At 36.2% G+C, this 11111-nt stretch overlaps 1 protein-coding gene across 4 annotated transcripts; it reads left to right on the forward strand.

Annotated features, from left to right (window-relative positions):
* The first annotated feature begins 800 nt into the window (after positions 1-800).
* On the forward strand, positions 801-10723 carry LOC112502717 (transcriptional elongation regulator MINIYO). Of its 4 annotated transcripts, none has more exons than XM_025106706.1 (11): positions 801-1129; positions 2095-3031; positions 4003-4130; positions 4505-4689; positions 5065-5170; positions 5248-5508; positions 6312-6500; positions 6605-8818; positions 9364-9573; positions 9858-10062; positions 10341-10723. In XM_025106706.1, exons 1-10 carry the CDS (start codon positions 935-937, stop codon positions 10047-10049), a joined length of 4617 nt encoding a protein of 1538 aa, XP_024962474.1. In that variant the 5' UTR covers positions 801-934; the 3' UTR covers positions 10050-10062; positions 10341-10723. The 4 variants fall into 4 exon arrangements, with proteins under 4 accessions (XP_024962474.1, XP_024962475.1, XP_024962473.1 ...); XM_025106707.1 differs by lacking the exon at positions 10341-10723 and having other exon boundaries at positions 6605-7900; positions 8000-8818; positions 9858-10327; XM_025106705.1 differs by lacking the exon at positions 10341-10723 and having other exon boundaries at positions 9858-10327.
* Positions 10724-11111: the final 388 nt, after the last annotated feature.

Here is an 11111-nt window from a genome sequence, read left to right on the forward strand (position 1 = left end):
GATAATTCTTACCTTTTTTTACTATGGCTCGTTTCGACTTAAAAAATTTAACTGATCTTTAGAATGAGACAAGTTGAACATCATTATATTATGGAACTTTAAATATGCTTTTTGTATGTTGGCTTATTACCGGCCAATAAAAAATTAGAGGTGTAGTTATACTGTACCAAGATTTTTTTTTCTCCAATACCGTGTATCAACCAATTATTATTTGTATAGAAAATTCTGTATCATATACCATGTAATTAGTGCATATTAAATTGATATCAATTTAATTGGTATGTTGGTTAGTTTGTACAAAATTATCACTTTAGGGGCCGTTTACCAAACGCTTACCCATGTAAGTGCTTACCAAGTCACATTACCTTACCGGATAAATATGGAATGGCCAATAATCTTACCTGACAAGAGCGAGACAAGGACCGAGAGTCTTATCCGGTAAGTGAGGATGATGACTCTTACGACAGTTAGCACTTACCAAGTAATTTTTGCATCCAATGCCGTCTTGGTGGACTAAAATATTACCGGGTACAAAAATGATGGTGTTGAATTTTACCTATAACGCTTACCGAGTAAATGTTAGGTAAACGGCTCTTTATTAAAAATTGCAAGGATGAAAAGGAAAAGCATTTTGCGATGAAAAAGGCAAGATGTTTTAGTTGAGGGTAGTATTTGTAAGATATAAAAAAGTATAGGGACGGAACTTGTAATGTACTCAAAGTAAAGGTATAAGAGACGCTTTTTAAGCTCTCTTCTTCTTTAGTCAAAACCCTCGTCGCCGAGCTCCTACTGGACTGCTGGTCGTCGTCCCCATTCTGCTGCAGGAGAGTGGATCGTCTTTGCTTTCTGATCATCTAAAAGTTATAATTTACGATCAATTTGTATTATAATTGCTCAAAGTCACGAGGTTTTCTCGCACACATTTGAGACAAAAATGAAGAAAGCTGAGAGAAATGGGGAGAACTCATCTTCTGGCGCGAAGAAGAGTTTTGGCCTCCAACTCAGTGAAAACGACGTTTCTTCAAGCGTACTGGGTGGTATAGTCGAGAAGGGTTTCAACAAGCAGGTGTCACAACCTCAGGTCACTGTTCTTCCGTTTCCGGTAGCTCGACACCGCTCTCATGGACCTGTAAGACGATTCCTGTTTTTCTCCTTTTTGCCTACTTGAATTTGTTTTTTTAATTTTTATGAGGTGATATGGATTTCAAATGGAAATACATGAAAATAGTTGCATTTTTGGATTTATGTTCATATTTTATATGCAACCATAAGTAATTTTAATTATGATATGTTTAGGGTAGAAGTTTAACGTAATAATGCAATAGTTGGGTCCGTACATATCCTGGGAAGTTTAAGCTAAGCTTTCTAATTCTAGTGTTTTATCGTTGTTAAAGGGATACGATGACGAATGATTGTTTTTGTCTGAGAAAACAATCTGCTGCCATGGATGCGTCCGCATGCTTGTGTTTCTGTGTATGAAGCAGAGGATTTTGCCTACGAATAAGATGACTGCCACCCACATCTCAGAGGCTCAGATGTTTTTTTTAGTTTGTTCTGAATTCTTTGAATTTATCCTTGACCTAGTTACAGAAACAATCATAGATGTGTTTTGATTGATGGTATATGTCACAGAACCTTTCGTGATGTTTAGCAACCAGCACTGGTCATATTTGAGATGGTGTTTGTGTTTGTTTATAGTTTGAATGGATGAATCAAGTTAGTGATATCACTTTACATTGTGTTGCCTAAACCAGCTTTTGAGGATATTGCATCTATTAAGATTTGTGCAGGAATTGATATAAAACTTTACTATTTATCTACTGAATAATGCTAGAAATCACAATTATATGACATGAGAGTATAATTTTACTATGTATTTATTGGTAGCACATGAAACATAGTTACTGCATCAACAATTCAACATGTACCATTTTGTGACCTCTTACTCATCATTTTTTTAATAGGCTTTATGACTTAAAACACAGTCAAGTTGGACATCAATTTTTTTTGTTCTTTGTCCTTTGGGCCCCCTTTCCACCTGTTTCTGAGGCTGTTAGAGTGTGATAAACTGATACAAAGTTTGTTATTTGAAAGCATTGGGCACCAAGGACTAGCAGTTTGAGAACCCATGGTAAAGATGAGGAAGACGATGGAGAAGATGAAGATCATACAAACTTTGATCTGGCTGCAGCTTATGCTAATCCCATTCAAAGGAAACAGAAGAAAGGTTTGGATTTTAGGCATTGGCAAGAGCTCATGAATGGTAATAATACTTCCGAGTTTTCTAACAAGAGAGAACACAAGTTTGATGATAGCGCAAAACCGAGTGACCTGAAAAAGGGGTCGGGCAGCACAATATCCAAAGTAGTGAAGCGCCATGAGGAAAAGATAGGTGAAGTTGGTATTGATGATGTCCACAGTAATTTTGACGATGGTATGCGATCAACCCTTAAGGCAAAGGACATTTCAGAAAATGTGATTGGAGAAGCTCGAGAGGAGATTATGGTGGATATGGGGGAGTTGAATACACCAGCTTCTCGTATGCATTCCAATTCTCGTTCTGTAGATGCAGGTATTGAACAGGGTTCTACAAGTATGGAGAGTGAGATTGATGCTGAGAATCGTGCTCAGTTGGAGAAGATGTCCACTGATGAGATTGCCGAGGCTCAGGCTGAGATAATGAAGAAGATGAATCCGGCATTGATAAAGATATTGCAAAAGAGGGGGCAAGACAAAATGAGAAAGAAAAGTGAGTCTGGCTCTGCTATTTGCTCCATTGGCAAAGTGGTTGATGAAAAGGCTGAGAAAGAATCAATCAGTGCCACTCTGCTCCCAGAGAGTGATAATGCTCAGAACATGATTGTAAGAAACCCAAATCGTAAACAGACCGGGTTAGAGAGTAAAGACCTGCCTGAAGTTAAGTCATCTGCTAGCAGTTTATGGGATGCTTGGAGCACAAATGTTGAGGCTGCAAGGGATTTAAGGTTTTCTTTGGATGGAGATGTAATGACTGATTGCAGTCAGGTGCCAGGTAATGGTGACTATGGTACTTACACTTGCATTTCGTACATGATTGCTGTTTATCATCAAAATAAACATTTTCCCTGATGTATACAATCATTGTTTTTAATTATTCAACTAAGTGTCCTCCCTTGATATATATATATATATATATTCTTTTATGCAAGGTGATGGAGGGATTGTTGATTCAGCTCAATTAGTTTTTTTCTAAGATATTGTAGTTTAGACTTTTAGTTACTCCAAAAGAAACGCTTTAGTCAAGAACTTCCAATCAGTAATGATGGGTAGTTCCTAAAAATCAAACTTAAGTCCAAACCAGAAACATCTCTAGATTATTGGTGTAGGGAAACTTCTGTTGTCCTGTATCAATTGGTATCATTGCTGGATAAACATGTAAGAATTCAAGTGATTCTTGTCCACCTCCGCTTATGCCCAACAGCATGTGGATTCCACTCGGTTACAACCACTTAGATTTGATGTTCAGAGTTGATCAAATGGTTAGCGATTGACTTGTCAATTTGTCATCTAGATTCAGGGAAGAGTTAAAATTACAAAAAATGTATACCGTGCTTTTGATCAGACTTATACATGATACAGGAATTGTTTTTTTTCTTCTCTTTCTTTTTTGTAGTTGATCTTTGATAGTTTTAATAAGAGTTTAAGGGTGTATGAGATATATACTTGAAATCATTCCCATTTTATCTTTCTTTTTGTTTCTTTTTATTTGCTAATGCATTTGTCCTTTGCTATCTTTCATATACGTAATGGTCAATTTCATTTGCTCTTTTATTGTTGTTATTGTTATTATTTAATTTGTTTTGGGTGGGGAAACGATTGATGTCAAATGGCTAGTGTTCCTGCCTTGTATTCTATGGATGCATTTATTTTTATGTCACCTGGTGCATTGATTTTTTTTTTTAATTCTTTGTAATAAAGATTATCTACTATGCATTAGCGGTTAACAGCTTTTTTGCTTTCTAGGTAATGCATCTGCTATGGGTGTTTACAGTGGTGAAAATGCTTCACAACGTGATTTTCTTCGAACTGAGGGTGATCCTGGTGCTCTTGGTTACACCATCAAAGAAGCATTGGCTCTCACTAGAAGCGTGGTTGGTTATGTTATTCATTATAACCCCCCCCCAAAAAAAAAACACACACACACACAAAAAAAAAAGCACTTCTATCTTTTGACTTATACCATCAAGCAGTTGCAGACTGATTTCCAAATTAGAAATTGGTGGTAGTGTTTCTATTATTTAACCTATCTGCTGCCCATAATAAACTTCTATGTAGTGATAAAATATTTCTGAAATACTTTAAAAATATTCGTGCAATGTTTGTAATCGGAAAGCTGTCTGTTTGATCTTGATAGTCAAAGTGTACATCTTCTTGGGTAGCAGGGAGTAATGTTCTGTCATCAACCTTGACAATACAATATAAATTCATGATATTCTTCCTTTCCCTTATGCTTTTTGCATATTAGGTTCCTGGACAACGGGCTCTTGCTTTGCATCTTCTTGCCTCTGTTCTTTATAAAGCACAAGATAATATTCGCAGAAACCAGACAGGGTCAACTTTGAAAACCAGAAATCAGAATAAGATTGTTGACTGGGAGGCTCTTTGGGCTTTTGCGCTAGGTCCAGAACCCGAACTTGCTTTATCACTCAGGTAAATCTTAGAATTTCTAAGTTGAAATCCATGTCGTTTTGAATGATAGACCAGATGGTGATTATTTTCTACTTATGTTGTTTATTCTGGGAGCTCGGACACTTCATGCACATACATATGGATGAAAGTTGGAGATGAGATGTGTAATATTAGCATCGAAATTTACTATGAACCTCACACCTAGTCCTCTATCTTGTACTTCATGCATTTTAGTATGATACCTAATTACCTATATTACCCCTGAATATCTTCATTAAAGCTAATCAACTTGTTCATTGCCATTATTTGGACAGTAAAGTTCATTTTCTTAATAAAGTTAGATTACTTGTTAATAGTTTAAACTATTGCATTCTAAGCCATTTTGTGGACTTGTAGGATCTGTCTTGATGATAACCACAATTCTGTGGTTATCGCTTGTGCAAGAGTCATTCAGTGTGTTCTGAGCTATGATTTCAATGAGCTCTTCTTTGATATCTCTGAGGTAGAGTTGCTTACTTAAGTGAACTTCACTATGATTATTTGTCTCTTATTTACTTGCAAGATACAATCTGCTTCCAGAAAACAGGAATCTATGAGAAGGATGTCTGTACAGCTCCGATTTTTAGAAGTAGACCCAAGATTGATGTTGGTTTTCTTCATGGCGGCTTTTGGAAATACAACACGAAACCCTCAAATCTTTTTCCTTTTGATAACACTTTGAGGGATGATGAGGCTGAAGATGAACACACAATAAAGGATGACGTTGTGGTTGCTATACAGGATATTGCAGCAGGCTTGGTTAGAATGGGAATCCTTCCAAGAATTCGCTATCTATTAGAGGTAATCAGTCTTGAAGTGATGCTCTTTTCTTTCTCTTATAAGTTGGAAAATTATGGCACACTTGGATCACCATATTTTTAAATCACTCCAAGTCAATGCTTTACGGAATTTGACTTTTTTGGTCACACATGCATTTCTTTGATTCGGTATTGTTCAAGTATAGAGAAAAACATGATAAATGGTTGAGGCATGTATAAACCACTACCTATATTGATGAACCTTATTCTGAAGCAGGATATTAATGATCTTTATTGAACAAAAAATATAATGAAAAAGATGAATCGATATGTTTCTCCTGAAATCTTCAGATTTAACGGAGTTCTTGTGTTGTGATTTTTGCATGTTTTGTCTTGATTTTGCTCGTATGGTTTTTGACTTGAGTTTGATCAATAGAATTGAGTAATGACTTATATACATATATTGGTATTTAATTGTGTATTTTCACAATCTGCTGGAGCACAATGTTCAAATTTTGGATGCTAAACAAGCAAAGCTTAACCATGGATATGGAAATTTGAGCATGAAAGATATATGGTCAACGTGAGTTTGTGAATCTCAGTTTAATTAGGAACAGAGATGTGTTTCCAAGAAGTCTCAATATGATTTTACGAGTATATCTCAAATATAAACTCTTGGATGCTTTGTCTTGATATATTGGTGCATCACAGAAAGCAGTATTTATTACTTCATGGGTACTTTTGTCTATGTATCCAACCTCGATACTTCATTGACTCACATAATGCTCGTTGGATCATATATCGTTACCAGATTTGATGACTGTCAAATTAATTTCTATGTTTCAGTCTGACCCTTCAGCAGCTTTGGAAGAATGCCTAATTTCTATACTGGTTGCAATAGCACGGCATTCCCCTACATGTGCAGATGCAATCATGAAGTGTGAGAGGCTAGTTCAAGTCATTGTGCACAGGTTCACTACAAAAGACCAAATGGGAGTCGATTTTTCAAAGATAAAATCGGTTATCCTTGTGAAGGTATGTAAGCATATGCACGATCTTTATTTAAACAGTTTGGTGGAGAATAATCTGTTCATTTAATAATGAAACCTACAATGTTTTCTAAATCTTGTTATATTAAGGTACTGGCTCGATCAGAGAGAAAAAGGTGTATGGAATTCGTAGACAATGGAATTTTCCGGAAGATGATTTCGCATTTGTATCGTTATGCATTCTCTCTTGATCACTGGCTGAACATAGATACAGAGAAGTTCAAGCTTTCATCAGCTTTGCTGGTTGAACAGCTACGTTTTTGGAAGGTTTGCATTCAGTATGGGTATTGTGTATCTTACTTCTCAGACCTGTTCCCCGCTCTTTACATATGGTTAGACGTTCCCACATTTGACAAACTGATTGGAAAGAACATCCTTCATGAGTTCATCTCCATCACTAAGGAAGCATACCTGGTCCTTGAGGCTTTAACAAGAACGCTTCCAAATTTTTACTCACACTCACAGAAGATTGATCGAACAACAGAGGAGCCCATGAACGACACAGAGACTTGGTGTTGGAACCATGTTGGTCCAATGATTGATTTAGCACTTAAGTGGATATCATTGAAAAGTGATACGTATTTATTTAACTTAATATCACCATCCAAAGGAAATTTTGAAGAATTGACTTCCATGTTATGGGTAATATCGGCAGTTATGCACATGCTTTTTGGTGTTCTTAAAAATGTGATTCCAGAGGATAACTCTAGCATTCTGGGTGGGAATCTTCCATGGCTACCCGAATTTGTCCCAAAGATTGGACTACACATAATCAAGAATGGACTTTTGAACTTTACCCAAGTGAACAAACCCAATAATAGAAGTGGTACTGATTGTGTTGGTTCTTTCCTTGAGTTTTTGTGTCAATATAGACATCAAAGTGATCAAGAAACATCATTAGCCTCTGCATGTTGCCTTAACGGGTTGGTAAAGGTTGTAGTTTCGGTTAATAAGTTGATTCAGCTTGCTAACACTGAGGTCATCGTTCCATCCATTGAGCCGCAGAGTTTAGCAAGTGCCGATAAAATTCTTACTGATGGCATACTCAAGTGTTCTATGTCTGAGATGACAACCTTATTGACATCTTTCATGAAGTTGACTTCTTCGGGACAACTTGTGCAATCTGTTGAGATGTTTGGAAGAGGTGGTCCTGCTCCAGGTGTTGGTGTTGGATGGGGGGCTTCTGGTGGAGGGTTTTGGTCTACAAACATTTTGGTGGCCCAAATGGATGCAAGATTGGTCCTGCAGTTGCTTGAGATCTTTCTGGTGGAGTTTGCTAAGGAAAACCCCACAAATGAAGAATTAAACGTTACAATGGAGAGAGTAAACTGTGCTTTCAACTTATGTTTACTCATGGGACCCAAGGATGGAATTATAATGGACAAGGTGCTCGATATCTTGCTACAACCACAAATTCTCAAGTGTCTTGATCTTGTTATTCGCCGTTCCCTTGATCTCAACAATCTGAAAACATTTGGGTGGCAGTATATGGAAGAAGAGTACTTGATGTTTAGTGAGAATTTAATTTCTCACTTCAAGAATAGATGGCTACATGTAAAGAAGTCCAAAGCAAAACTCAAAACTAGAGATAGTAACCACGGAACCTCCAAAAAGAGCAAATTTTCTCTTGACACCATTCAAGAAGACGTTGACACATCAAGGACAATTAATTCAACTTCTTTGGTAACGGAATGGGCTCATCAGAGGCTGCCACTTCCTGATCATTGGTTTCTCAGCCCCGTTTCAACTGTTGACTACACCAAAGTGGTCAATCTTCCTGTTGAACCCAACTTCCCAGAAGTTGCGAGATGTGGGCTTTTCTTTCTTTTAGGTCTTGAAGCAATGTCCAGTCACATTTCTTCATATTCCTACTCCTCCATCCAGAGTGTGCCAGTCATTTGGAAACTGCATGCTTTGTCTGTAACTTTATTTGCTGGGATGAATTTTCTTGAAGAGGAGAAGACTAGGGATGTTTACATCAATTTGCAGGAGTTATATGGGCAGCTTCTTGATAAAAAACTATCAGAAATGGGACGGAATAATAGTGTTGACTTTTTGAAGTTTGACAAGGAGATACATGACAGTTACTCCACATTTGTAGAAACTCACGTGGAGAATTTTGCTGGTGTGTCGTATGGTGATTTGTTATATGGCAGGCAAATTGCAATGTACCTACATCGTTGTGTTGGAGCTCCAATTCGACTTGCTGCTTGGAATGCTCTGTCAAATGTTAGAGCTCTTGAGCTTTTGCCACCGTTAGAACAATGCTTAGCCCAGGAGGAAGGTTACCTAGAACCGTTGGAGGTAAGAAATTTTCGGTCTTACTCTCATAAGGTAGGTTTAAGAACTTGGAATTTCAGGTTTGGAGCTTGGAAACAAACAAATTTCTTCAAACTTCTTGGAACTGATTTTGGCCCCGATTTCAGTTATTTGCCATTGAATTTAAGTTTCATAGTACTCCCTCCATCTCAAAATAAGTGTCCACATTTCTACTTTAGTTTGTCCCAAAGTACATTTCCACTTTCGAAAGTAAATGTCTGCTTTCCAAATTTGTCCTTAATTATGATATAGAGAAATTTATTACTTTCTCTATTATCAAAGGTAAAGTTGTTATTTAGTTAATTAAAAAGTGCCATAATTACACCTTTTTCATTCCGGATGTTTATTTTGGGACGAAGGGAGTATATGTACAGTTTTTGTTACTTGGTTGATTGTTTCACGAATGAAAAACTCGAATTTCCATATAGATTTACTCTGTTTGGTAAAATGTGAGACTGAGCATGTGCTTATATAGCTATAATGGTATTTATTATGAAATTTATGAGGTAACAACTACTATCTCTCTACAGGACGATGAAACGATTCTGGAAGCATATGTAAAATCATGGGTTTCTGGTGCTCTCGATAGATCAGTGACTAGAAAATCAGTTGCATTCACATTGGTCATTCACCATGTATCATATTTCATATTCGGTTATCATGCTGGTGACAGAATTTCGTTACGAAAGAAGTTGGCCAAATCTATCCTTCGTGATTACTCTCGAAAACCGGAGCATGAGGTATGGTTTCTATATCCAGGTTCTTTGAACTTGTTGGTTCCAGTAAAGCTTACATATTTGTTGTAAATCTATGCTACTTTTGTTTCATGAAACTTAAGGCCTGTTTGGTTTGTGGGATTTGGAATTGGATTCTGTTCCAATCCGGCGTTTGGTTTAAAGGAAAGTCTGGACTTCTATGAAATCACACAAATATGGGATAAAGCAACCATTCAGTTCTTTTTTATGGCCATTATATATAAGTTTTGAGGTCCATGCTTATGCATTTATGTGTTATATGATGATAGGATATGATGGTAAAACTCATGCAATATAAGAAGCCAACAACTTCTCAAAAATTGGATCCAGAAGAAGATCTGTCCTTGCAGGGGTCTGAAATAGCAAAGAAGCTTACAGTATTGAGGGAAGCCTGTGACGAGAATTCTACGCTTTTGAGCGTAGTGGAAAAGCTCAAGAACGCCATCCCAAAACAACGATAATCTCGTTGCAGAGGTAACAAGCATCTCGTAAAGCATGGCATGTAGATTTTGTTACAGTACTTGCATAAAATCATGTTGAAAATATTACGACGTTATAAGCTTATCGATAATTTTGGAAATGAAACAAAAAAATTAAAAAATGAAAGCCATGGATTATTTTCATGATGGATCAATATCCTCGGGACCTTTGTTCCGAAATAAATGTCCATAATGAAAGAGGTACACAGTCTTAAAAATGTTATTACAGTTTTTAATTAACTAAATAACGATTATATTAAAACTGGTATACAGACATTTACTTTTAAAAGTGGATGATATTGGATATTCGAGTCTTGAGACTCTTGTTTGCCTCTCCAACTCTTCCAAGGCATTCTATGATGATAAACCAATGTCAAAATCGTCGGAATTATCAAAAAGCTCCGTTCGTGTTCGTCTCCATCGATCACTATCTGTCAAAGTTGGGGTGAGTTACTCGAGATTGATTTTGTCAACGCTCGACTTGAATAGTTTAAGTTTTATAATATAAGAGAAGACCCTAAAATTTCATAAATTTCATCGGATGAGTTTGTTGATTTGAGTTTGAGATTAGTTCGAGCTTCAAACGAGTTTGAGTTTAGAAAGTTGATGGCGAATGTCATGGTGATGTATGAATATTGGAAACTTATTGAATACACGTGAAAATACATAATTATTCATGATAATTGTTATAGTAAGTTGTATATTCATGATGAATATCATACTAATTTACGAATATTAAAGAATTGTTTTAAACATATGGACGGACATAAATATTCATAATGAATATTTGATGTAAAAAAAAGTTAAAAACATATAAAAAAGACCATATCGAGATAGATGTCAAATCGAAAAGAATAAAATGCTCAATTTTTTGATATAATTTGTTCGATTAAAATATTAATTATTTTTAAGATAATTTAGTTTAAAAATAAAGGGTTAAAAGTTTTTTAATTTTCGATGGCCAAAGGGACGAAATTTGTAATTTACTCATTTATAAATGTATGCGATTGATCATTTGAGAACTCTAAAATATGGAGATACATA

Source organism: Cynara cardunculus, unplaced genomic scaffold, assembly GCF_001531365.2.
Source record: "Cynara cardunculus var. scolymus isolate 2C unplaced genomic scaffold, CcrdV1 Un_Scaffold_1805, whole genome shotgun sequence".
Lineage (NCBI taxonomy): Eukaryota > Viridiplantae > Streptophyta > Magnoliopsida > Asterales > Asteraceae > Cynara > Cynara cardunculus.